The sequence below is a fragment of the Rhinopithecus roxellana genome, chromosome 6, assembly GCF_007565055.1.
Source record: "Rhinopithecus roxellana isolate Shanxi Qingling chromosome 6, ASM756505v1, whole genome shotgun sequence".
NCBI classification, from domain to species: domain Eukaryota; kingdom Metazoa; phylum Chordata; class Mammalia; order Primates; family Cercopithecidae; genus Rhinopithecus; species Rhinopithecus roxellana.
Genome location: NC_044554.1, coordinates 145984875 through 146011595, shown reverse-complemented (window position 1 = coordinate 146011595; position 26721 = coordinate 145984875). Strand labels below are relative to the sequence as shown.

General features: G+C 40.2%; 2 protein-coding genes across 7 annotated transcripts in view; one reads left to right on the top strand and one right to left on the bottom strand.

The window, feature by feature from the left end:
• The first annotated feature begins 191 nt into the window (after nt 1-191).
• HNRNPA2B1 (heterogeneous nuclear ribonucleoprotein A2/B1) lies at nt 192-11666 on the top strand. 6 transcript variants are annotated; one of them, XR_747188.2, is made up of 13 exons: nt 231-444; nt 3186-3221; nt 3320-3430; nt 3591-3737; nt 4028-4238; nt 4383-4484; nt 4558-4638; nt 5142-5204; nt 7683-7802; nt 8009-8131; nt 8797-8879; nt 10251-10323; nt 10905-11666. XR_747188.2 is itself a non-coding variant. In XM_010356535.2 (12 exons), the coding sequence occupies exons 1-11, from the start codon at nt 439-441 to the stop codon at nt 8856-8858; spliced, it is 1062 nt and encodes a 353-aa protein (XP_010354837.1). In that variant the 5' UTR covers nt 231-438; the 3' UTR covers nt 8859-8879; nt 10905-11666. The 6 variants fall into 6 exon arrangements, 4 of the variants coding, with proteins under 4 accessions (XP_010354838.1, XP_010354837.1, XP_010354836.1 ...); XR_747187.2 differs by having other exon boundaries at nt 10251-10386; nt 10905-11439; XM_010356535.2 differs by lacking the exon at nt 10251-10323.
• A 2579-nt stretch (nt 11667-14245) lies between these two features.
• Nucleotides 14246-26721, bottom strand: part of NFE2L3 (nuclear factor, erythroid 2 like 3) — a 30894-nt gene continuing 18418 nt past the window's right edge. The window contains exons 2-4 of the mRNA XM_010356537.2: nt 23438-23617; nt 17607-17690; nt 14246-16817 (exon numbers count right to left, since the gene is read on the bottom strand). Coding sequence (XP_010354839.1) covers nt 15558-16817; nt 17607-17690; nt 23438-23617 — 1524 coding nt within the window. The 3' untranslated portion in view covers nt 14246-15557. The remainder of the gene's footprint in view (nt 16818-17606; nt 17691-23437; nt 23618-26721) is intronic.

The window sequence follows — 26721 nt, the reverse complement described above, 5'->3', positions numbered from 1 at the left end:
GCCAAGGCGGGGGGCGGGACCCTATTCCGAGAGGTAGTAACTTGCGGGACTCGAGCCTTCCGCAATTCACTGAGCGCATTTACGGAAGTAACGTCGGGCACTGTTGCTGGCCACAAGAGGGGGAGGAGTACGCATTTGGCGTAAGGAGGGGCGTAGAGCCTTGCCGCCATTGGCGGCGGCTAGAGCGTTTACGCAACGGCCTGACGTAGAGGAAGACGCGTTAGTGGGGGGGAAGGTTCTAGAAAAGCGGCGGCAGCGGCTCTAGCGCCAGTAGCAGCAGCGCCGGGTCCCGTGCGGAGGTACTCCTAGCGGTGTTGTTTCTCGAGCAGCGGCAGTTCTCACTACAGCGCCAGGACGAGTCCGGTTCGTGTTCGTCCGCGGAGATCTCTCTCATCTCGCTCGGCTGCGGGAAATCGGGCTGAAGCGACTGAGTCCGCGATGGAGGTAACGGGTTTGAAATCAATGAGTTATTGGAAAGGGCATGGCGAGGCCGTTGGCCCCCTTGTGGAAGTCGGCCAGCCGCCTCCGTGGGAGAGCGGCAGGAAATCGGACCGCTTCAGTAGCAGTGGGGCTTGAGGTTTATGAACGGGGTCTTGACCGGAGGCCTGAACGTACAAACAGCTTCCCCACCCTCAGCCTCCCGGCGCCATTTCCCTTCACTGGGGGTGGGGGATGGGGAGCTTTCACATGGCGGACGCTGCCCCGCTGGAGTGAAAGTGGGGCGCGGAGGCGGGAATTCTTATTCCCTTTTTAAAGCACGGTGCTTCGGAGGCCACGGCGTCTCCGCGGCGAGTGTTTCGGCGGGCACCGGGTCCCCGTGAGCGAGGTTGCGGAGCTTCCCCTCCCCCTCTCTCCCGGGAACCGGATTTGGCGGCCGCCATTTTCATGGCTCGCCTTCCTCTCAGCGTTTTTCTTAAAACTCTCTTATTCTGTTAGTGTGCTTTCTCTGTCAAGGCATAGAAGTGGTTAACTATTTTTCTTTCTTCTCGGGCTCTTTTCATACCGTTTCGAGGTGGATTTGGAGTGTTTTGTGAGCTTGGATCTTTAGAGTCCTGCGCACCTCATTAAAGGCGCTCAGCCTTCCCCTCGATGAAATGGCGCCATTGCGTTCGGAAGCCACACCGAAGAGCGGGCGGGGGGGTGCTCCGGGTTTGCGGGCCCGGTTTCAGAGAAGATACCACCACCCAGGGCGTCGGGCCGGGTTTAATGCGAGCTGTAGGACAAAGAAACCGTTTTATATTTTTCCTGTTTTTAAAATTTATTTGAGTAACGGATATATCTGGGTCTGCAGTCACTAAAACGGCAGATGAACCGCAGCAAAAATAAACACACTTTGGAAGCCATCGGCCACGAGGGGCAGGGACGAGGATGGTTTTCTGGGCGGGGGAGGGATGATATTCGCGTCAGAAGCCTTTACTGTTCTTGATGATTCCGCTTAAGTTGTAGAGCCGACTCGTATTTTAAGTAATGTTTTTACTGAGAAGTTTAATCCTTACGGGACAGTTCCATGGACCATTATAGATGATTAGTTAGAAATTACGAGGAAAGTGAAATAACGATTTTATCCTTTAGTTGTACTTCGGTTAAAACATGGCTTCAGAGGCTCTTTCCTGTAATGCGTGTGTATTTTTATGCAAAATTGTTTTGGGCCTGGGCCGCTCTGTATTTGAACTTTGTTACTTTTCTCATTTATGTTTGCAATCTTGGTTGAACATTACATTGATAAGCATAAGGTCTCAAGCGAAGGGGGTCTACCTGGTTATTTTCTTTGACCCTAAGCACGTTTATAAAATAACATTGTTTAAAATCGATAGTGGACATCGGGTAAGTTTGGAAAAATTGTGAGGTAAGTAATGAGTTTTTGCTTTTTGTTAGTGATCTGTAAGACTTGTTATAAATGTACATTGTCGGTAATTTCAGTTGAGACACCTATGTGCTGACGACAATTAAGAAAAAACTAGTTGAGAAAATGAAAATACTTATCTTGGCAAGTAACCATTTCAAGACTGCGTTGTGTCTCATAGAAAGTAGTTTGATCATTTCAGTTAATTTTTTTTTTTTTTAAATTTTTACCAGTCCTGAAAACAATTACAGGAAAAAATCCGAACTGGCTTTTACCACTGTTTTTTAGCAATTAGGAGCATGTGAATGGGGGGAGAGAGCTCTGTAGAGCTGGGATGAGAGCAGCAATTTTGCTTGCTGGGAACCAAAAATAATTCTTCATTCAAAATTACCTGTGACTTTCTAGCGTGCATTATGCATTCGTAGCAGTTGGTCCTGGATATCACTTCCCCTCGTTTGAGTTTTTTTTTTTTTAACGTAGTTATCTTTTAAGACAGGTTTACTTAACATTCTTAACTGCCCAAAATACTGGGCTGTGTAATACAGCATATTTGCTTGTTTGCAGGTATTAAAGATTTCAAGTCTGAGGTTTTTCCTATTGAGTTAGAAAATTGTTTCGTGCCGTGTCTCTTGCCACATGGCCAATCAAGTTTAGTAAGCTTCAGCTTTCAGTAATAGTTAGCTTAGAGATTATGCCAGGTGACTATTTTATTGTACATAAGGTTAAGCTGAGTAATTCATACTCTGTATTGTCATATCCTGTATAGACAATGTCCAAAAACCAGTTAAAACTTTTAAGCTTTGAGTGCTACTGGTCATAAAAATGAATTTGTCCTGGTTTTAAGTAATTTTTAAGGTTATTGCTAATGCATATCATGATTTTAAATATTTTTGTCACAGAGTCATAGGGAGAAAGTGTTTTACAAAGGTTTTTTTGGCTGATGTACTTAGAATCACCACCAGAGGGGGCAGTTAAGGGAAAATAAATGGTACTGAATCGTGAAATAAAAACTTTGGGTCATAACCATCGAACCAAAAGTTATTTTCTGATGTTTATAAATAGAAATCTGCGTTTTTAGGTTATAGGGTTGAAATTTTTGGTAAAGATTTAGTAATCTTTTGATAACCACGGTCTACATTTGTTCATTTCTCCTTAGAAATTTTTTAAATTAAGTAATAATACATTTGCTTAAGATAATTTAATGTTGAGTAAATTTAGATCAAGCATTAATGACTTTGAAACTTGTGTAGATCAGCTGAGGCAATTTTTTTGGTGTAACACAACTAATATGCAGTTTAACATATGGTTTAAATTTGATGTAAGTTTTTTTTTTCCCCCCCAGAAAACTTTAGAAACTGTTCCTTTGGAGAGGAAAAAGGTACTCTGCCAGCAGGTCACCTCATATTTAAGAATTTAATTTCCTGCATACAAAGAGGAAAATGTAAATAAAAATTGAAATGGTATTTTCCTTTGCAGAGAGAAAAGGAACAGTTCCGTAAGCTCTTTATTGGTGGCTTAAGCTTTGAAACCACAGAAGAAAGTTTGAGGAACTATTACGAACAATGGGGAAAGCTTACAGACTGTGTGGTACGTAAGTTACTGAATTGTTACTGTATATTAGTATTGTAGCTGTTAAGGGAATCATGGAGGAAGTAACTATATCAGTATAGTAAAAAATTCTATTATGACTGTTTACTTATAAGCCATAATGAGATTAAATGCTAAAGTTTCCTCTTTGGTTTGAAAGGTAATGAGGGATCCTGCAAGCAAAAGATCAAGAGGATTTGGTTTTGTAACTTTCTCATCCATGGCTGAGGTTGATGCTGCCATGGCTGCAAGACCTCATTCAATTGATGGGAGAGTAGTTGAGCCAAAACGTGCTGTAGCAAGAGAGGTAAGCAAACCATGACTGTCTTGTGCAGTTAACATAAAGAATGCTGCCTTGTTGATCATTGGAAAGTATTTCTGAAGTTTTAACTCAAGATTTTATTAAAGCTCTGTTGGGTTTCTGGACCGTTTTCTGAAGCTAACTTATTTTTCAAAAGCTAGGTCCCTAAAAGCTGTTGTTGTAGATCTGGTAGTTTTAAGGTGGATACAAGCCAAGTATGGTACAAAGGTCGGCTACTTTGAATCATGCTTGTGTTTTTTTCTGTCGGGATGACTTTTACCCCACCACTGTTTTAGGAATCTGGCAAACCAGGGGCTCATGTAACTGTGAAGAAGCTGTTTGTTGGCGGAATTAAAGAAGATACTGAGGAACATCACCTTAGAGATTACTTTGAGGAATATGGAAAAATTGATACCATTGAGATAATTACTGATAGACAGTCTGGAAAGAAAAGAGGCTTTGGCTTTGTTACTTTTGATGACCATGATCCTGTGGATAAAATCGTATGTAAGTGTCTAACCACAAATGTACTGTTCTTGCCATGTATTCAATTTTGTGTATGTTAACATCTAATTTTTTTATTGAAAGGTAAACTTTTAAAGTTGCTTAATGTTGATTTAATTTAAAAGGAGTTTGAATTTTTCATTGCAGTGCAGAAATACCATACCATCAATGGTCATAATGCAGAAGTAAGAAAGGCTTTGTCTAGACAAGAAATGCAGGAAGTTCAGAGTTCTAGGAGTGGAAGAGGAGGTAATTTCAATTTTGTTTCTTCTTTATTTTTATTCATATAAGGGCTTGCTTCTAACTGGGGCATTTATTGTAGGCAACTTCGGCTTCGGGGATTCGCGTGGTGGCGGTGGAAATTTCGGACCAGGACCAGGAAGTAACTTCAGAGGAGGATCTGGTAAGTTCAAATTCTGTGTGTTTAAAGGATGAGTGTGCTTTTATTTTAAATATGATTAGGTTTTGATTAGTAGAATCAGGAAATCTAACTACATCAAAACCTTTCCCTAAGACTTCAAATAGATAGTATCCTGGCAAGTTCCTGTGACTTGGCCAGACAAGAAGTTTAATAGGGTTGTGTTAATAACAGTTGTATTTGTCTGGATTAATAATGTGAAACGAAGTGTCATCAGAAAAGCTTTGGCCCCATGAAGTGTCATTCTTATGTATAAATGAAATGGAATCTCTAAAATTGAGACTTGTTCAGTTAAGAGTTCAAAATTTAGGTCGTAATGAGATTTAATTCTATGCTTTCATGTTTTGTGAATAAACTAGAAGCAGTAGTGTGTGCTTTTCTGAGGTTCTTAATTATTGTGCTGAGGTATTAAGAGAACTGAAAAAATGAGTATTAGCAATAATGGTGAACAGCTTATAATAAATGTAATCTTTTTTGGCCCCTAACAGATGGATATGGCAGTGGACGTGGATTTGGGGATGGCTATAATGGGTATGGAGGAGGGCCTGGAGGTCAGTTTCCTCTATGTTTTGGTTTGTTCATGTGACTAATGTATACTAACCATGTTGTATATTTAGTTCATTTGTATTTTGAGTTTTTAAACATTTTATATTGCCCCTTATAAAGGGCTTAGGTGATAGTGGTCCAGTTATTTCTTCTATAAGTAATTTGCCGTCTTAGTTGTTACAGCCTAAGGAATAGAGTGCTATTTAAAATGAAAATTTAAAGATAATCATCATCGTTTTCCATCTTTTTTTTTTTTTTTTTTTTTGAGACGGAGTCTCGCTCTGTCTCGCTCGCCCAGGCTGGAGTGCAGTGGCCGGATCTCAGCTCACTGCAAGCTCCGCCTCCCGGGTTTACGCCATTCTCCTGCCTCAGCCTCCCGAGTAGCTGGGACTACAGGCACCCGCCACCTCGCCCGGCCAGTTTTTTGTATTTTTTAGTAGAGATGGGGTTTCACCGTGTTAGCCAGGATGGTCTCGATCTCCTGACCTCGTGATCCGCCCGTCTCCCAAAGTGCTGGGATTACAGGCTTGAGCCACCGCGCCCGGCCTGTTTTCCATCTTAAGCAAAATAATTGGATCTAGATATATTTTTGTACTGTGCTTCTCTGGAAAAGTGCAGAAGACTGGATTTAACTGAGTAAAATCTAAGAGGTGGGAGAATATGTAGGAGAAAAATGTAAAATATGTCTAAACCGTTAACTAGATGGTAAGCATCCCAGGATAACTTTCAAAAAGTAACCTAAGGAAATTTTCCAAAATGTTCACTGTGCTCCTGGCTACAGATAAGGTTGTGAACTACCATTGAACGTGAAATGTGATTAATATATCAGTTTTATTGGCGTACAGAAAAGGCTGGTACACGCTGACAGATTTTGTGATAAGGAAGGGACATTTAAAACTATGAGCTGATAATAGGCTTGATTTCTGGTGTTGCCACTCATTAGGTGTGAGTAAGTACTGTATCTCACTGTTCTACCTTTTAAAATTTTAGAGAAAGCTGAGTTCTTGTATTTAACTACAAGTAATTTGAGACTCAGCCCACAACACAAGCCTTTTTTTTTTTTTTTTTTTTTCTTTTTATAAGGTGGCTTTTGTTTTTTTGAGACAACCTTGCTCTGTTGCCCAAGCCTGGAGTGTAGTGGCGTGTGTCTGCTCACTACAACCTCTGCCTTCCCGGTCCAAGTGATTCTCCTCTCCTGCCTCAGCCTCCTGAGTAGCTGGGATTACCGGTGTGCACCACCACGCCCACCTAATTTTTGTATTTTTAGTAGAGACAGGGTTTCCCCATGTTGGTCAGGCTGGTCTTAAACTCACTGACCTCGTGATCCGCCCACCTTGGCCTCCCAAAAGTCCTGGGATTAGAGGCGTGAGCCACTGTGCCCGGCTTTTTGTTTTGTTTTGTTTTGTTTAGGTTTTGCGTTATGCGAAAGTGTTTCATTTGTCCCTACTTCTGTTTACAGTAAAGAACATACTATGTGGAGTGTTTCGTCTGTTTTTTTTCTTGGAGATGGGGTCTGGCTTTGTTGCTCAGACTGGAGTGCAGTGGTGTGATCTTAGCTCACTGCACCCTTAGCCTCAAGCCATCCTCCCACCTCAGCCTCCTGGATAGCTGGAGCTACAGGGTGCACCACTGTTAACAGCTAATTTTGTGTTTTTTGTAGAGGTGTAGGAGTTTTGCTATGTCGCCCTGACTGGTCTTGAATTCCTGGGCTCAAGCAATCCACCGGCCTCACCTCAACTTTCCGTACTGCTGGGATTACAGGTGTGAGCTGCTGGGCCTGGCCAACAACATTGTTTCGTTTTGTTTCAGTCTCTCTCTGTTGCCCAGGCTGGAGTGCAGTGGCGCAATAACAGCTCACTGCAAAACTCCGCCTCCCTGGTTCACTCCATTCTCCTGACTCAGCCTCCCAAGTAGCTAGGACTACAGGCGCCTGCCACTACAGCCGGCTAATTTTTTGTATTTTTAGTGGAGATGGGGTTTCACCGTGTTAGCCAGATGGTCTCATCTCTTGACCTTGTGATCCACCCACCTCAGCCTCCTAAAGTGCTGGGATTACAGGCGGGAGCCACCGTGCTTGACCGTAGAACATTGTTTTAAGAGATGTAATTCATAGAGAGACATAATCTTTTGGGCCAGTAGGCCAAAAATTATTACTTTCTCCCTAACCCACACTGCTAGTCTAGCCTCACAGTCCTTACCCACGATATACATGCAGTATTTCAAGATAACTTAAGATTTTTAGTTTTGAGGGAAAGCTGTAGCATTGCAGGTTATTTAAGTGGGTACACATGGTGTTATCCATTTGGCTGGGTAGGCACTGCGGCCACCACATGTTTACCAAGGGTAGGTATTCAGTCCTTGAAGCTATTTTAGAGGAATTTCATTGAATGTTTCACATGCAAACTTGGAAATGGATGTGAGGAGACAGTTCAAAATGGCATTGAAAATATTAAGTGATTACTTAAAGGCTTATTTTATAATAGGTGGCAATTTTGGAGGTAGCCCCGGTTATGGAGGAGGAAGAGGAGGATATGGTGGTGGAGGACCTGGATATGGCAACCAGGGTGGGGGCTACGGAGGTGGTTATGACAACTATGGAGGAGGTAATAAATTCACCTGCAACCTTTACGTGGGAATTTGGAATTAATGCCTTTGTAACACTTGGTCTTTTATTTCAATGTTTGTCACTAGATAAAATGTTTGCTTTTGTTTTTGTGGGAGCTTTGTCCTAAATCCTTAGCATGTATCTTTGGTTTAATGTTTGTATTGTTCTGAGGTCCATTATACTAGTATTCCAATTTTTTTATAGGAAATTATGGAAGTGGAAATTACAATGATTTTGGAAATTATAACCAGCAACCTTCCAACTATGGTCCAATGAAGAGTGGAAACTTTGGTGGTAGCAGGAACATGGGGGGACCATATGGTGGAGGTAATTTATAATAATTGAGATTATTCAGATTTTTGTGATTAAAGGATTAGCCTTTTGTGATTTAAAGGGAAAATAACATACTAAGTAGTTTGGGTTATGGTGTATATGGTCTTAGTGAAAATAAAGAAATTTTGCATAAATCTCCACAGAAGTACTCAGCAAGCAGTTATGACATCAAATTGGGATTAGGGGTGTTGGAGGTGGGGAAGTTCAGTAATTTAATTTCTGGTGGGGGCTGGTAAACAGCCAAGTAAAATTGTAACCCACATTGCAAGTGGTGTAAATTGGAATGAGGGTCTTTGAAGCTAAATTCTTAAACTATGATTCAAACCATTGCTTAGCTTATTCTTGAGGTTTTTAGCAGGAGTAAACATTTTCTGTGTCTTGTTCTTGGTGTAGTTTAAAAAAATCCCTTACTCAGTCCAAATGAGGATGAGAGGACCCTTTATTTAAAAGAATAGCATAGCATCAGCCACGAAATAAGAACGTCTATGAACCTGAGTAATTTATCTCCCAAGTAATTGTGCTAACTGGCTGCAAAGGGTTAGGATCTGCTTGTTTTTATTAAAGACTGGATGGATAGAAAATAGAATCAGCTGTAGTGTTATGGTGATCATGGGAAATCAAAGTAAGTTTGTTTTCTCTTGCTGTTCCAACAATTACAGGAAACTATGGTCCAGGAGGCAGTGGAGGAAGTGGGGGTTATGGTGGGAGGAGCCGATACTGAGCTTCTTCCTATTTGCCATGGGTAAGTAGCTTTTGAGTTTTACAATTATTATTATCTTGGGAGACATAGCTGCAGGAGTAAAAGCTTTTTAGGATCATGTTATCTTTCCTTAAAATCTGGTTAGATGGATAATTTCATAACCTATTTTTTTTTTACTCTTTACTTCTGTTGAAACAGGCTTCACTGTATAAATAGGAGAGGATGAGAGCCCAGAGGTAACAGAACAGCTTCAGGTTATCGAAATAACAATGTTAAGGAAACTCTTATCTCAGTCATGCATAAATATGCAGTGATATGGCAGAAGACACCAGAGCAGATGCAGAGAGCCATTTTGTGAATGGATTGGATTATTTAATAACATTACCTTACTGTGGAGGAAGGATTGTAAAAAAAAAAAAAAATGCCTTTGAGACAGTTTCTTAGCTTTTTAATTGTTGTTTCTTTCTAGTGGTCTTTGTAAGAGTGTAGAAGCATTCCTTCTTTGATAATGTTAAATTTGTAAGTTTCAGGTGACATGTGAAACCTTTTTTAAGATTTTTCTCAAAGTTTTGAAAAGCTATTAGCCAGGATCATGGTGTAATAAGACATAACGTTTTTCCTTTAAAAAATTTAAGTGCGTGTGTAGAGTTAAGAAGCTGTTGTACATTTATGATTTAATAAAATAATTCTAAAGGAAATTGTGTAATTATAGACTTTTTATTTTAAATAAGTTAAGGAGTGGGTAGTATAATTAAGGTCCGTTGCAAAGCTGTTGTTATATTTGTATAAGATATATGCTGGTCAGATGTAAGTGTGTTGTCTGCAATTCATCAGGATTAAATTATGTAGATAACTTAAGGGATATCTCTGCAAGGAGAAACACCTTTTTAGATCTTTTAGATGCTGCTTCTTCAATGCAAGGAAAGGAAATAACCCCAGCGAGGTACTCTTCAGGGACACAGGTCTAGTACAAGAGAACTCTTGACGGCTACTAAGTTCAGCCAGTCTTAAAAAACTGTGCTGTTTCTACAAAACTTTAACTACAGTAGTTTTTAAGGATGCCAACGAAAGCTGAGGGTGTAGAGCAAAATAGTTCTAAGCTTCAGTTAAACTTCTTTAGGTAAGATCTTATTTACTTTTCCTTTCTTAATTTTCCTCCCTAAAAGATAAACTAATACTCTTAAATGGTCTTTCAGTATAGTGGTTCTTACGTAGTTTAACATAGCTATAAATTGAGTTTAACAATTTATAAACTCAAGAGAATAATTTTTATAAACCCTGTTTTCCAATCTGTCATTTACTTAAATTATTTTGGTTGTTTTTCCCTTTTTTTCCTTCTTTTCCTACCCCCTCCCCCTCCATGTGAAGATTTGGGTGCTTAACATATCATTTTTTTCCCTGCTGGAATTTTAGCATTGATATGAACCATGGACAAGTATATTCTGCTGCCACAAAGACTGTAAAGTGCTTCATTTCAACAGCTGAGGCAAGCCAAGTGATCATTAATAAAGCTTTTCTTGGTTCCTTCAGTGGTGTTGGTAGTAAAATGGTAGGTAAAAGTTAGGCTGCAAGTTCAATAAATCATGAGATTTCCCATCGTTACACCCTTGTGTATTCACATTTCTTGGATCAAACATTCTGAGTGAACTAGGGGTTTTTATCAAAGACATTTGTTGTATTTATGGTTGTTATCAGGATGAGACTGAAGGTAGGGCAAAAATGGTTGAATCTGTTTTCAGATAGTAGTTCATACTTGAGTGAAGTGTCTGTCTACATTATGAAGCCTGTATGTATCCAGTACCAAGTAGGTGGGTTAAATGTGGTTATTTTAGTTCAGTGTCTCACCCTGAAGAGAAAGTTGTAGGTTGGCTGTTGAAATTCATTCCTTAGATACCATCAGTTTGATTGCCCGGCTTTATTGCCTTTACAGGAATGTGATACTCAGGGCTTACTCTACTATATGCACCAGTGAGTCTTCTTTGATCCTAAGACCACCACTGAAGTTGTTTAGGTTCTTTTGGACAAACATGATAAACTTCTTCAGATACTTTTTTTTTCCTTTGGCAGGAAGGTGTCTTGCTGCAGGTAACTAATGAAGAAGTGGTCAACCACAGAGTCTTCAAGAAATAAGAAATTCTGTACCATCTGAAAGTAGTTCTTGTTGGTGCCTTCATTTAAAAAAGCACTCTTTAAAATAAAAGGGAAATGTTTTCTGATAAAACAAACATTTAGTTCAGGTTCTTGATACAAAACAATTAAAAAATGAGTGTTGTTTGTAAAACTAACATCAAATTGGCTAGAGAGATAAATGTATCATGTTTTAAATTAGGTTTTGTGAGTAGACAGATTACAATTCTATTTTAAATATAAAGTTTATAAAATAAATATTTTTTGTATCCAAATACTTGGTGTAATGTTTACACATAAAATGTGTGAATCTTGTTCTATAAACATTTGGTTGTCTAAAAGATCACCATCCCCTAAATTTTTTAAAGCAGTTTGGGGCTATGCATATTTTCTTTTAATATTAACAGATAAATGAGAAGAGCATTGTGGACATTATTGACTGTCCCCAATAAAATGCTGTTCATTATGCACTGTATATTCAGCGTTTGAGTACTCCTACTAAAGTTCCTGGCTTTACCTTGTATGTTCAGCAATCCTGGTGGCATTTTGAAAATCATGGATTTTAAAGGTTAACTGGCCAGAGTGGTTTAGATTAACTGGCTTTGCAAAAGCACTGAGGCTTAAAATATGTACTAGATTGTCACATGTCAATTAGTTTTATTGTGTTTCACACAGAGTAAATGAATATCGGTTTTTTTTTTTTTTTTAAATGTGTGTATTTGGACATTTATCTGAATTAAGAAAACCAAAAAATAAGGGCCAAGTTAATTGATTTGTTTCTATGATAATTTGTTTTGGTTTTGATAATTTGAGATCTAACAGGTAAGTCACACTAACAGTGGGTAGCACATAGAAAGCACTTTTCTGTTTGAAATAGCAGAATTCATCACAGACTTGTACAAATATCCCAACTTCAGGAAAATTTTGAAGTTTTAAAAATGTTTGTATGTACAAAGAATGTTGAGCTTTGAAATACATCAGGTTGATATGCATAACCTCAAAATACCAACCCTATCCAGCAAGGTCAAGGGAATATCACAAATAGGGGAGAATTAGGTAATTGCACAATAGACTGAAATGAACTGATTGAAGAAGGATTTACTGAAACATGGGGTAATGTTGGATATTCAACATAGACTTATTTCCTATGTGTATAGTGTTGAACTGTTTTTGTTGGAGAAATTAAAGTTTAAGGTAGTTCTTGTGCAGCTTTGAGACAGTGCCCTAAAATGAAGAAAGGCTGCCTTTTGCCCGAGGCTTTCTATTGTTGCTGTGTAACAACTTACTTTTAGAGCAGTTTAGAGAAACAAACTTCAGCATCTATGGGTCAGCAGTTGGGAGCAACTTAACTGATTCTGGGTAAAGCTCACAGTTGCAATCACAGAAAACTAGGATTGGATAATTTTTTTTTTTTTTTTATATCCAGAGTGGCATACTAACAGGGCTGAAAAGTTAATGCTGGTTGTCATCTTCCCTCGTTGAGTGAGCAAGAAGAGCTGTAAAACGAACACACTACAAAGTAGTCATGCCATCTTACATCCTTTATGGTCACAGAATGTGGTGGGAGAGTTCTGTTCACTGGTACGATTACCAAGCAGGCAAGGATCATTGGGAACTCTCTTAGATGCCAGCTGTCACACTCAGAGGTGTACCCTTACTCAGTTTATGCATGAGTGTAAAACCGGATTTCCCTGTGTAAGGTTTTCCTTGTAGCCCAATTTGGTAGATGCCAAATTGCTTGACCTAATAAATACTAGTTAGGTATTGGGAGCTAACAATGTAAGGCAATAAGTCTCAGTTTGTCACTGATGGTTGAAAAATGCAAAAGGTAGTAAACACCTATCTCAGGACACCTGGAGTGCATGTTATTTAAATTTGCTATCTTTAAGGTTTGGAACTAATGTACTGAGATGGTTGACAGGCCCTACATAATTTTGACATTTGCACTATTTAGTAATGCACTAACACTGGCTTGTTTTGGGGTGGTGGAGGGGAATTGGGGGAACCAGTGAGTTGCACGGATTTACCAGAGAACAAATAGTTTGAAAACTGAGATGGGGAAAGAAGGATCTAGCCACTTGAGTGCATTTAGGGAAGTTAGTATTACCACAAAAACCTTGTATACTGGTTCTGTAGCTCTGCTCAACCAAAGCCTCCCTTTATTTTCCACACAATTGGCCTAAAATCTGATCACACTTCAGAAGATGCTCAAGTGAGTCTTAATTGGAAAAGATACCCTACCCACTTGGGTTGTCTTTATCCCTATCTTCCTCATTCTGATTAAGACATTAGATACTGCAATCAAGATTACTCAACTAGGTAGGTAATGTGGAGGGTCCTAGGCAATGGTGGTTTGGTTTTTGGCATTGACTTTGTAATCTAGTTGGGTTGCACTGGAAAGCGAATGTGGAATTCCTTCTACCTTTAAAACTGGACTGTCGGAAAAGCAGTTCGTTTATTATGTCTTGAATCCAGCATGTTAAGATGGAGATGGGTTTATGTCAGGAAGCCAGCCCATAGCCAATTAGATCTTGTAAAGCTGGCTGCTTATTCACCAATTAAAAGTTCCTTGGTATGGGAGAAGGGAGCATCAATTTCAGGAACCTACACTACCAAAATAACGCTGTAGTCCCCTTGTATGAAACGTGTATTTATTTGCACATGACCTAAGCGCGTCTCATACACTTGAGTTGTCTCTAGGTTACTTTTATTTAATCCAAGATAGAAGTTTGGTAAATAGTATGCTGCATCGTATGGGGAATAATGACAAAGTTCAGTACAGACACTACTATCTAAATATATTCAGTTTGCAGTTACTTATCTGTGTGCTATATTTAAGGTTTTTTATAGCTTAAACTTCAGGCCAGACATGGTGCATAATCTGAGCAGCTTGGGAGGCTGAGATACGCGGATTTGAGTCCAGGAGTTCGAGGCTGGATCTTTGGGGGCCACTGCAATTCAGCAGCACAAAGACTCACCATGATTACCAATTCTGCTCTCTTGTCCTTTCCTTTTAGAGGTTTGAAGAATGCTATCTGATAAGCAGGCACTCGTGCGAGTGCACTTAGTCAACTTTGAAACAAGTAAATTGGTACTGTAGGATTTCCTACTGTAAACTGAAATGTTTTACGTGTGTCCTTAAATTATAACTATCAAAAGCTTAAGACATTTGAAATACTCCCTTGTAAAAGCAGCTCGTCAGCAGACTAAACAAATGATCATTGAACACCATGAGTCATTGAATGGGGCAATAATTTTATCTAGAAGCATTTCTGGCAAAGTAACAGGTCTTGGGAAAAAAACTTATTACAAAAATCCAACGGTATATATAAACTGCGTTTCTCTAGCCCAAGATATTTATGTGATACTCTACACTGTAACGGCAGAAATAGCATCTGAGAAACTTCATTTTGAAAAATTGGACATAAAATTTTATGTACACGTTATAGTACACGTGTTGATGTTCCTCAGACTTCACAGTTATCTAGGTGAGGTCATTGCTGTCTTCAGAAAACTCAATCTGTTTACTGTTAGAGTGAACTTAGGTTTTCATTTCAAATGCCATTATTTCTAGAATTTACCATACCCTGGTTTATTTTCAAATTCACCTGTTTTTTCCCCCCAATAGCTTTTGCCTATTTTAAACAATCTTAGATGGTTTCACTGTTACTCTTCCCCTACTGTTGGTTTGTTTATATGGCTTACAGTGTTCTGGTGAGATCTCAGTATTCTAAGATGTGAGGCCATCCCTTCAGGCTGGCTTTACTACTGCCAGAGATTTTATGGATTTAATATACGCACAAGGAGTTCTGTTTATGCAAGTAGCCCATTCCATCTCTGGTTACATGAGGAAAGCCTGTGGCTTAAACTACCAGTGACTCCAGGTCTTCAGTGCACTCTATATCACATAGTATTCAGTGTGTTAAGTATTGGGGTGGAGGGGGGTGAATTTGCCTTACTTTGGCATACTATGTTGGCCTCAATTTGGCTTGAGTCTGATCAATTTGCTATGCTGCCCTATTTGTTATTCACCTATATTTCTGAATGGATATTTTGGAAGGAAAACAAGAAATTTGCTTGAGATTTCTGTATAAAAGGGAAAAGTTAATTTTTAATACAAATACAAAATTTATTTCAACAGAAAACAAAATTTATAAGTTAAATATAAAGACTAAAATACTGTTTGAAAAGCTTACTATAGTGCTAACAAACTAAATGAAAATAAGGCTATTTTGCATTTAAAAAACTGAAATACCTCCTAAAATAATTTGATCCCCAGTGTTTGCTCTTTCTGAAGTAACCGACTGACTAAAAAGGATGGCTGCCAAAAAGTCTTACTGGGTTTTCAAAATGTTAACCTATTCTTTGGACATAACTGAATTTTGTATACAATGCATTTCATGAAAAGTTGTGGCTCCCCCAGATTTCCCACAAGTGTGATCTTGAAGTCCTAAACATTTGTCCATATAAGCTTCAAAACAGAGCCTTAACTGAGTTATTCAAGTAGCAGTACTTAAAGATAATTCTTGAAGCAGTTTCTGATCCAAATAATGAGTTTCCGAACATTACTACTTCACATAATAGAGTCCATCTTCAGTTTCTTCTCACTTTCTCTTTCCCTTTTGGGTTTCCTTTTTTGTGGCTTGAGGCCCCCAGTTCTTTGGGTACTAACAAGACACTTCCATCATGGGTACACTGAAGTGCATAGTGGTTTGGATTGACGGGCCTACCTTCTTCATCTCTTAATCTACTAAAAACATCATGATAAAGGTCATGCAGTTTCTGTTTCATTATGTTAATAGCTTTGTTACATTGTGCTCGCTCTCTCTTAAGAGTTTCCTTCTTTGCTTGCAAGTTACATACATCATTTTCTAGATTCAAAATTATGTCCAATTTGCGTTTACGACAGTTCTGTGCAGCAACTTTGTTTTTCCCTCTTCGTCTGATATCACGGATAAGTGAGACTTGTAGGTCTGTCAGATAGTACCTACTTAACATGCTATTGAAAGAATCAACAGGCATGCCGACAATTTCATCTACAGAAAAAGGGATATGCAAAGCTTTAGCACGCCATTCATCACGGCTCAAGTTTCTATCTGTGTCTTCGAGGTACCTACTCCTTATCTTCTGTGACCTCCCAGGCAACGAAAAAGGTTCAGAAGTAGATTCTGGTGCACTTGGCTGTAAGTGGTAAGTGTGGTTATGAAATACGTGTTGAAATGTAAGATCCCCATGGAAACCAGAATCACTATGATCCATGTGACAAAGCTTATTAGGTTCTGGGTAGTTGCCGCCTACGGCACCTTCTAAGTCATGGTGGGAACTAGATTTGTGGTCAGTACAATAACCTGTAGCACCTTCACACACACAGTGAGAGGAATTAGACTTGGTGACAGAGGTACTATTGTGACTTGAATCTAAAGAAAGGCCAGAATCAGAATCTCGTTCATCAAAAAGCTGAGAAACATTGATTGGATCAAAGTCGTCTTCTGTGCCCAATGACATTAGGTTTATCTCATCAAATATATTTACGTCAAGGTCATACAGTAGGTCTTGGCTTGTTAGATTCCGCATATGATTGTCAACCGGTGAAAGAAAGCCTGTCGAATTAGTTCCAGGAAGGGTTTGCTCAGGATTGGTGGTATGAGAATTTAACTGCAGAAATGGTTCTTGTGACTGTGAAGTCCTTGTTACTGGATTCCTTCTAAATGTATTGTTGGGACAAAGCAAGATGGCCTCGTGAAGATTCACATCCTGACTTATAGCCTGGCTGAAGTTTACATGATGATGTGCTGAAGAATTCATGCCATCACTGATACTGCCTGGAAGAGGAATATCTCCCAATGAGACGCCCTGAAAAATGAAGGAAAAACACTTTAAACATGAATAGCCCTATTTCTGAAGCAGTCCTATTACCTAACACAACTTTTCTTTCCTCTCTTGTCAGTTCCTTTATATTTAATAGAGAGATGCTGTTGGCACTAACTTCATGGTTAAAATGCAGTCAGTACAATACATGATGTGAGTCCAAATCAGAATACTTGGAATTCTGCAGAATACTTGGAATTCTGAGTAACCTAGAAATTAAGATTGATTAGTATAAAAGCTGACTGCATTTTCTTATTAAAAAGTCTAATGTTACAATCTTGTAATTTACTACTTTATAAGATGTAACTCTCATCCTAGCGGGTTGGTAATCACATTGTGGCGGGTCAGGGATAATAAACTACAGTGAAGTAGTAGTCTGGAGGAAAGAGGTTGCTTAAATGCCTCTAAGCACTAAAACGATAAGGCTATTGTGAATGTTGCTGCAATAAACATGGGGGTGCAGGTGTCCCTTTGATACACCGATTTCCTTTCCTTTGGATAAATACCTGATAGTGGGATCACACGGCAGTTCAATTTTTAGTATTTTGAGAAACCTCCATACTGTTTTCCATGACCAGTCTAAATTTGATTACACCTTTGGGATTTGGAAAGAGGAATGCTATACATACTTCGTTAATTCTAAGCTGAAGTGCTTCTGTAAAAATAAGCATTACTTTAAAGTGCTGTGTCAACCAAGTAAAGGAGTTGTATTTATTCACCAAAAAGTCAGTGCAGATACGTTCCTGCAAGGATAAAGGCCAAGGTTCCAATTACCTCCAGTGAATTTTCAGGCTGTGATGAAAGCAACTGGAATAAGTCTTCCAGAGAGAAAGAAGTATCTGTCCCATTCAGATGTCTCTGTTAAGAAACACAAAAGGTGCATCCTTCACGTAAAAGACCGAACTGGTTGTCTGGGGCTTTAGGCTTTATCTTTAAAGGATCACCAGGTCTTACCTCCACACTGGGTTTTTATCCTATTATGTTCCTCCGTTGGTTGGAAGTTTTACTTTTTATTATTTTTGAGACGGAGTCTCACTCTGTCGCCCAGAATGGAGTGCAGTGGTGTAATCTTGGCTCACTACAACCTCTGCCTCCCAGGTTCAAAGGATTCTCCTGCCTTAGCCTCTGGAGTAGCTGGGATTACAGCTGTGCACCACTATATCTGGCTAATTTTTGTATTTTTAGTAGAGACAGGGTTTCACCATGTTGGCCAGGTTGGTCTCGAACTTCTGACCTCAAGTAATCCACCCACCTAGGCCTCCCAAAGTGCTGGGATTACAGATGTGAGCCACTGCAGGCGGCCTATTTCTTACAGTACTCGATATTTCAACATGCATACTTAAAAAGTTAATCAGTATTTCTATACCTTCCATAAACAACTTCCATATAATTTTTGGCTAGTTCCTAGTTGCAGCTTATTTTGCCCCTCCATAGCCAGCCCTCCCAGTTGGTTACACAATTACGTAATTTTGGCCAGGTGTGGTGGCTTACGCTTGTAATCCCAGCACTTTGGGAGGCCAAAGCAGGCAGATCGCTTGAGCCCAGGAGTTGGAGATCAGCTTGGGCAACATAACAAGACCGTCTCTACAAATAAAATGAGCTGGGTGTGGTGGTGTGCACCTGTGGTCCCAGCTACTCTGGGAAGCTGAGGCAGGAGGACTGCCAGAGTCTGGGAGGCTGAGGCTGCAGTGAGTTGTGACAGCGCTGCCACACTCCAGCCTAACAGAATGAGATCTTGTCTCAAAAAGTAATTTTTACAGTCAATACTTATTTACATGTACTCCAATTTTTTTTTTTTTTTTAAACCAACTTAATGCTTCATCTCACTCCTGGCCTTCATGGTTTAGCTTATTTCTAGTTGAAAGAACTCTGAAGAGTTCTTTTTAGAGAGGACCTGAGCAGTAAACTCAGTTTTTGTTACATGGAATTACTATTTCACTGCAATCTCCGCCTCCTGGGTTCAAGTGATTCTTGTGTCTCAGCCTCCCGAATAGCTGGGACTACAGGCATTTGCCACTGCACCTGGCTAATTTTTATGTTTTTAGTAGAGATGGGGTTTTGCCATGTTGGCCAGGCTTGTCTTGAACTACTGACCACAGGTGATCCACTGGCCTTGGCCTCACAAAGAGGGGATTACAGGCATGAGCCACCATGCCTGGCCTACATGGAATTATTTTGCCTTCATGCTTAAATGATGAGTTAACAGGTAAATTTAAGGTTTAATGTTTTCCCTCAGTACTCGGTCTTACGGCATTTATTACTACTGGTAAGTTTGCTCTCAGTGTTATTTATAATGAACCTTTTCTATCTCAGGTAATTTAAGATTTTTCTTCTTAGTTCTTGATGTTCTGCTTCAATCTGGTATGTCTGGGACTTAATTTGTCTTTATTAAGAGCTCTATGTACTCCTTTAATCTGAGGACTTTTCTGGAAATATATTGCTTCTCTTTCATATTTTATAGTCTCTTCTGGGACTCCTATTAGAAGTAACATCGATTTTTCTCTTCTATCATTGTCTCAATTTTGCTTTCATATTTTGCATCTTTGTGGTACATTCTAGATACTTTTCTTAGATCTGTCTTCCAACTTACCCTTTTCTTTAGCTGTTCACACCACTTCCACTGAATTTTCAATGAAAATGACTATTTTCATATTTAGAATTTCATGTGGGCTCTTTTCTAGATCTTTTTCTTTTTTCATGATAGCCTGTTCTTGCCTTATAGATTCTGTTCCTTCATGAACAATTTAAACACTATTTTAGAGTTTTTCAGAGGACTAGGAATCCTGACTCTTGCATATGCTGACTCATGGCTATTTATGTCATTTTTAATTCTTAAAAGGTGAGCTTTTCGGGGAGCAGTTTTGCATTCTTCTCTTCAAGAACCAGTGTTTGTATCATTTTCCAGACTGTACTTCTCTTGGCTGAGGATTCTTGATGGTGATGGTAGTGTGCATTCAGATCTTATATCTAGCTTTGGGGCCCCCACTGGGGTTCTGATTTCTAAAGCATAGCCAGAATTGTACCAGTCCCCATTTCCTAGATATTCTTCCAGAGTTGTCATCTGGAAGAATGGAAATGCCAGTGATTCACTGGTCTAACTCATTTTTGTTTTATTTCAACAAGCTTTAAAAGCACTTTCTAAGTAATAGCCCAATAAAAGAACAGAAATATATTGTCAGAACTACTATAAGAAATGTGACTGGGTGCAGTAGTTCACACCTATAATCCCAGCACTTTGGGAGGCCAAAGTGGGCAGATTGCTTGAGCCCAGGAGTTTGAGACCAGCCTGAGCAACATGGTGAAACCCCACCTCTACTGAAAATACAAAAAATTAGCTGGGCATGGTGGCGTGCACCTACAGCCCCAGTTACTTGGGAGGCTGAAGTGGGAGATCACCTGAGCTTGGGTGGTTGAAGCTGCAGTGAGCCATGATAGCGCCACTGCACTTTAGCCTGGGTGACAGAGTGAGATCCTGTCCTCCCCCAACCCCCCCAAAAAAGTGTAAGTACACAAAGATGTGATGTAAATGCTCAGGCTAGGAACACGGAGATACACAATAAGGAACCAAGCCTGATAAGAACTAGGCACAAATGCCTGGCTTTGAATGATTAGTATGTTTCTGAAAAGTTTTGTCCAAATTGATGTTTGTCCTATGTCAAATTATATTTTTAATTCTCTCCAAGGAAGCTCCCTACTTCATTTGTCTCCTCATTAATATTTAGTAAGTGCCTATTCTGTGCCTAGCAGTGAATTAGTTTGTTACAGGTAGAGGTAGAGAAAACAGTTCTTGCTTTTCTGGGAAGCCCAGTGAGGGAGTAAAGATGAAGACATACCTCGGAGAAAGGCAATATACAATTCAGTGTTAAGTAAGTGAAAGACTACTGAAAACATCTTTTTCCTCAAAGAGAACTGTGAACACTCAGGGAAGTGGTCAGAAATGTTGTCCCCTTCAAAATACATATGGTTCTGTCAGTATTTTAATGTTAAAGTCCAGGGGTATTGACAATACAGTATGTATGCTGTGGGGAGAGTGGTAAAACCATACAACGCATCCAAATATAAATATAAAGCCTAGATAAGTCAGAGGAGCTGGGGAGAAAACCAGCTGGGAAAAAAGAACAGGCAGCTGCCAAATGCCAGGCTGCAATTGAGGGTTACAAAAGGGTTGAAGCTGCAGTGGTCAGAGTGAAAATGGGAGGGTTCCTTGGGGTGTGCTCTCTGCCCCTCCCCTTCATCTGAAGAATGGCAAAAAGGGCCTCAAGGAGACCATTTAGAGCTTGGTGTGTGTTCTCTGCACTTTGGGGACACAGAAGCTTAGTATCCCACTTTTGCCTGGGAAATATAAAGGGTGAGAGACCATGCAAGAGCCATAGTTAGGGAACTGAAAAAGGGTCTAAGGTGCTAGGTCTAAGGTGCTAGGTGGCCAGCAAATGGTTGAGAGGGCCACCTGGAGAGGTGAGATGCATGTATGCACAGAACATTCACGGAAGAGCCCTAAAGGACCAGCTACAGTGGAGATGCATTTGCCTCTGTCAAGAGGAAGACTCCCAACTGTGGGGCCAGGGGTCTCCAAAGAACCTATACATGAAAAAGTGCCCATGTGACAAAGAGTTGTATAATATTTAAATGTATGGGATGGTCAAGAGAAACAATTTCCTATGTTCTTAGCACCCCACACCGTCAACCCCAGAGAAATCAGCAGGGCAGGCCACACAAAACTGAGGGAAGATGCTGACTTTTAGCTCAGTGTTTTTTGTTTTGGATTTTTCTTTTTAGAGACAGGGTCCCGCTCTGTCACCCTGTCTGCAGTGCAGTGGCATGATGACGACTCACTGCAGCCTCAACTTCCCGGGCTCAAGTGATCCTCCCACCTCAGTCTGCCAAGCAGCTGGGACCACAGGCACACACTACCACGCCCAGCTAACTTTTGGTTCAGCGTTCTTGAAAATTACACTGGGTTATACCTTTTTTTTTTTTTTTGAGACAGGGTCTCACTCTGTTGCCCAGGTTGGAGTGCACTGGTGTGATCACAGTTCACTGCAGCCTTGACCTCCCAGGCTCAGGTGATCCTCCCACCTCAGCCTCCTGGGTAGCTACAACTACAGGAAGACATCACCAGACCAACTAATTTTTGTAATTTTTGTGGAGATGTGGTTTTGCCATGTTGCCCAGGCTGATCTCCAACTCTTGGGCTCAAGTGATCTGCCTGCTTTGGCTTCCCAAAGTGCTGGGATTACAGGTGTGAGCAACTGTACATGGCCACACTGGGTTATTCTTATCAATTGCTGTACTGGGATGGCCAAAGGGATTTTCATGAGTATCTAGAATTTATGGGACCTGCCCTAGATTTCACCAAGGGGCTCTAGGTGGAAGCTGGAGGGGCAAGGGAGTGGCAGGTAGGCAAAGAGAACAAACCTGTTTTCTGATTTAATGCCAAATAAGTAATGTTCCATGTAATATTATAAGCCCTAATAATACGCAGCCCTAAACTCCACCTTCTGGGAAGGGGACACACTAAAGCAGGTGATGGCTAAGAGAACCATCAGGGCAAGACCTGTGAGGGTATGTCTTCCAGGTGGAAGTGCCACATGGTTATTAAATATCTCTGGAGTGCCTGTTTGCTATGCTGTGGGCAGGACCTCAGCAGGGCTGAAGAGAAACCACAGTACAGCCCAAATGAAAGGAGAAGGAAGCACAGATCACAGGAAGCATCCATCCCTTCAGCGTGGCTCTAGGAGTTCATTTGTACACCTCTTCTCACAGCTAAAGAGTAAGGTTAGGCAATGAGGAGTTAAGGAGGTGGTCCCACTGGACCATGGATGCCCAGTGGTTCAGCCAGGCCTGCCAGGAGACTGAACAAAGATTTGAGTCCAAGCCTTAGCTGACATCATGGGTGTTCGGCTGTAGGGTTGGTTGGTCCTCGGCTTGCTCTCCTGGACTAGGCCAGCCTGGCTGCCTGTTCATGTGGCTGGTTGAGGACTCCTAGGTTCACCATTTCTTCATCCCTTGCCTTGGGAAACATAGCTAGCAAAACCTGCTAGCAAGGTCCTGGAAAGGGGTGTGTGCACATACACACAAAATCTTGAGTTTAACCAGAGAAAATAACTATATGGGCTAATTCATTTATAAATCAAATTACTACTCCCATAACTTAAAGACAGAGATATTTTCATATATGATATTTGTTAACAGTAGAGCATACTTACATGCTCATTCTTTTTTTTTTTTTTTTGAGACGGAGTCTCGCTCTGTTGCCCAGGCTGGAATGCAGTGGCGAGATCTCGGCTCACTGCAAGCTCCGCCTCCCGGGTTCACACCATTCTCCTGCCTCAGCCTCCCGAGTAGCTGGGACTACAGGCGCCCGCCACCTCGCCCGGCTAGTTTTTTGTATTTTTTAAGTAGAGACGGGGTTTCACCATGTTAGCCAGGATGGTTTCGATCTCCTGACCTTGTGATCCACCTGTCTCGGCCTCCCAAAGTGCTGGGATTACAGGCTTGAGCCACTGCGCCCGGCCTTACATACTCATTCTTAACACAAACTGTCAATGCCACAAAATCTACCTTAAAACCAAAATGGCAAGGCTTGAATATTCTGACAGGCGTACCTCATTTCTAGATTCAGTGTTCTTTTCTGCCTCCCAATCAGGTTTCTCTGCTACTTTGTTTTCATCTTCATTATTCTGCTGAAGTGAGTTCTCCTTCTGGGCTGACACCCTTTCTTCATTTTCCTCACGCTGGGAACTATGATCCACAGCTTCGTGCTTTTCTCTTAGTACCTCGTTCTCCTATAAAAGCACCAAATTGCATCAAATGAGCAAACAGTCTTTAAAACTGCATTGTGCTTATTGTTCAGGGACCATGAAACCCACAAGTCAAAAGCTAAGACTGGCATTTCGTTATTTTAGTATCAAAGAAACATTTAATTCAGAAACAAAGGTCAGTTTTATATCTTGTCCTGAGACAGGCTGTTCGAATCTGTACAATTTAAATTAACACGCACTTATAAAGCCCCTGAATTTAAAATACTCGTGAGTTAGATTAGATATGGAAATTAATGTTGCCAGCAGGCAGTTTTAGTTTTCTGTTCAAAATCAATCAAACAGCTAAGGTGGAAGCAAACACTGATCAAATATGGAAACTATTATTACAAACTATTAATTGTGGTTCTCTCTGGAAGGTTGGGAACAGGGTGGGAAAGAGTTTACTTCACTTTATACATGTCTATAACTGTGAATATTTTACAACAAACACATATTGCTTTATTTATTTTTGAGATGGAGTCTCACTCTATAGCCCAGGCTGGAGTGCAGTGGCGAGATCTCGGCTCACTGCAAGTTCCACCTCCTGGGTTCACACCATCCTCCTGCCTCAGCCTCCGGAGTAGCTGGGACTACAGGTGCCCGCCACCACGCCCGGCTATTTTTTTAAATTTTTAAAAATTTTTTTATTTTTAGTAGAGATGGGGTTTCACCGTGTTAGCCAGGATGGTCTCAATCTCTTGACCTAATGATCCACCTGCCTCGGCCTCCCAAAGTGCTGGGATTACAGGCATGAGCCACTGCATCCGGCCATATTCCTTTTATAATCAGGAAAATGATAAATATAAAACATCTCCACAGATCTATACTTATTTACCCAGATATGTCCTTCTACCTTAATTTACTTTATAAATAAGGAGACCTAAATAACTAAAAGGCTAGAGAATTCCTCTAAACATTCAAATATGGTTACCATTTAGAGTGTACCGCATATTCAGATAGTTTCAACTATGATATCAAAGCTCTCTGGATATATTTTTTTCCCCTATAACATTAAAGCTTGTCAAACTTTTTCACAATTTCTGTTCTTCCAGGAACAGACACACTGGCGCACCCCCTTCCCACCAAACCACAGAAAAAAAATTTTTAAGTGAAGGTTGAAGAAATGGAAATTTACAGATGCCAGAAGAAAGGAGAAAAATCAAGCAAGATAAGGAAAAAAGGAGGCTGATATTCTGCTGGCCCACTTGGTTTACTGGCTTCTCTGTCTGATTGTGCCTAATTGTGACACTGTGCCTTCCCTCTAGACACTGTAGATGATGTTCGGTCCTAGCTCAATCAGTCTCTTCCTTTGCACATTCCGTTACAACCCTGCTCATGTGCTCAAGATATTGCTCCTGCTACTCTCCCCTCTCTTCTGCATCAACAGTTGTTTCTCATCTACTGGACAATTCCCATCAGCCTACTCTCATACACAAATACCCCCACCTTTAAAAACCACTCCCTTGGTCCCACACTAGTCTTCAGATTCCATCCCATTTTTCTGCTCCCCTTTAAACCAAAAACCTCCTAAGAGTTATCTGTACTCAGTGTATTTTCTCTTCATCCATCAGCAAAATTTGACTTAGTTACTACCTCCTCCTGGAAGCAGCTTCTTCACCTGGCATCCAAGTACCTCTCTATTCTCCTACCTCATCAAGAACTTCTGCTTTGCTGATTCTTCATCCCCTTGATATCTAAACAGCAATGTCCCAAGGTTCAGTCCTCAGGTCCACCAAGCACTCTCCCACTTCACAGCCCTTGTATTTGCAGCCCTTTCTGACTGTAAGCTCTCTCAACCCTCTTATCCTCCTGCCCCCAGGTCTCTTCAAATATCTGCCATCCCAGTTTTCTTTCTTAATCACTCTATATAAAAAACTACACCAAAATCTATTTCCCTTATCTTGCTTTATTTTTTTCTCCATAGCATTTAGCACCAGCTGATATATTACCATGTTTATTTGTTTGCTGTTTGTCCTACTAGAATGCTAGTTTTTTGAAGGCAAGGGCTCTGTCTGCTTGGTTCCTGCTATTGGCCACTTCCTAACCCAGATTCTGGCACATAACAGACCCTTACTATACATTTGTTGAATAGCTGAACTCTTAGACACAATATCCCAAGACTTTGATAGAGATCCTACTTCTGATGGATTGTTCCTTCCTGCAACAATACTGATATAAATCTGGGGAAGGAAGAAAAGGTGACTGACCACTTTTTACCTCTCATCTTTTGCCAAGGTAAGTAAGGTTTTTTGTTGTTATTAAATCTGAAGATAATCAAATTCAAACTTTGGATACCTGAGGCAGCTAACTTTGTTTAAAAATTTGCTGTTGGTAGAGAGATAAACTTCTAATCTCTAAATCAAATGATCTATTTTAGAACCATGAAGCAAACTCCCCTAAATATGTAATATATGCATTAATACAACACACATGGACACACACACACATGCAAACACAACAATGTCACCTATATTACATAAATAGTAACAGGGAAACAAGTGGTTGATATAGATCAAACCCATAGAGGAACTGATCAAGAAAACTTTAGTCTGGGAAGGCTTTTTTTGTGGGGGAAACTTTTTGAGTGTAATGAATTGGTAACAAAGGTATGTAAGATGTCTTGCCTGAAAACTCAGGAAGAGAAGGACTGGAGGCAGAGAAATTCTATATGGTCAAAATTCACACTATAAGAAGCCAAAATTAGGTCAAAAATCCTATAATAATGGATCATAACTCATTGAATAAAATGAGTTGAACAAAAGAATCAATGAGTGCACTCAAATATAAACAAATAAATGAAGGAAAGAGGAAATCTCTTTCTTAAAGTAGAATACGAATAATAAATATAAAAGGAGAATGATGAATTAGAAAACCATCAATGGATGCCTAATTTAGGGAGTGAAAATTTTATGAGAAATAAGATACTTAAATAGTCTCAAAGTATCACTCTGCAGATTACTTGTTAATTACAAAAAGAAAAACAATAACACTACAAGAGAAATCTGGCGGACACCATCTAAATCAAATGGTCAACTCTATCATCAAAATACGGAGTTAAACCAACATTGTGCTCTCCTGATACGGAGGGC

Excerpts from the sequence above, each read along its gene's own strand:
- HNRNPA2B1 (XM_010356535.2), top strand. Across the intron at positions 7,803-8,008 it reads TTATGACAACTATGGAGGAG|GAAATTATGGAAGTGGAAAT; the intron begins GTAATAAATTCA and ends ATTTTTTTATAG. Across the intron at positions 8,132-8,796 it reads GGGGGGACCATATGGTGGAG|GAAACTATGGTCCAGGAGGC; the intron begins GTAATTTATAAT and ends CAACAATTACAG.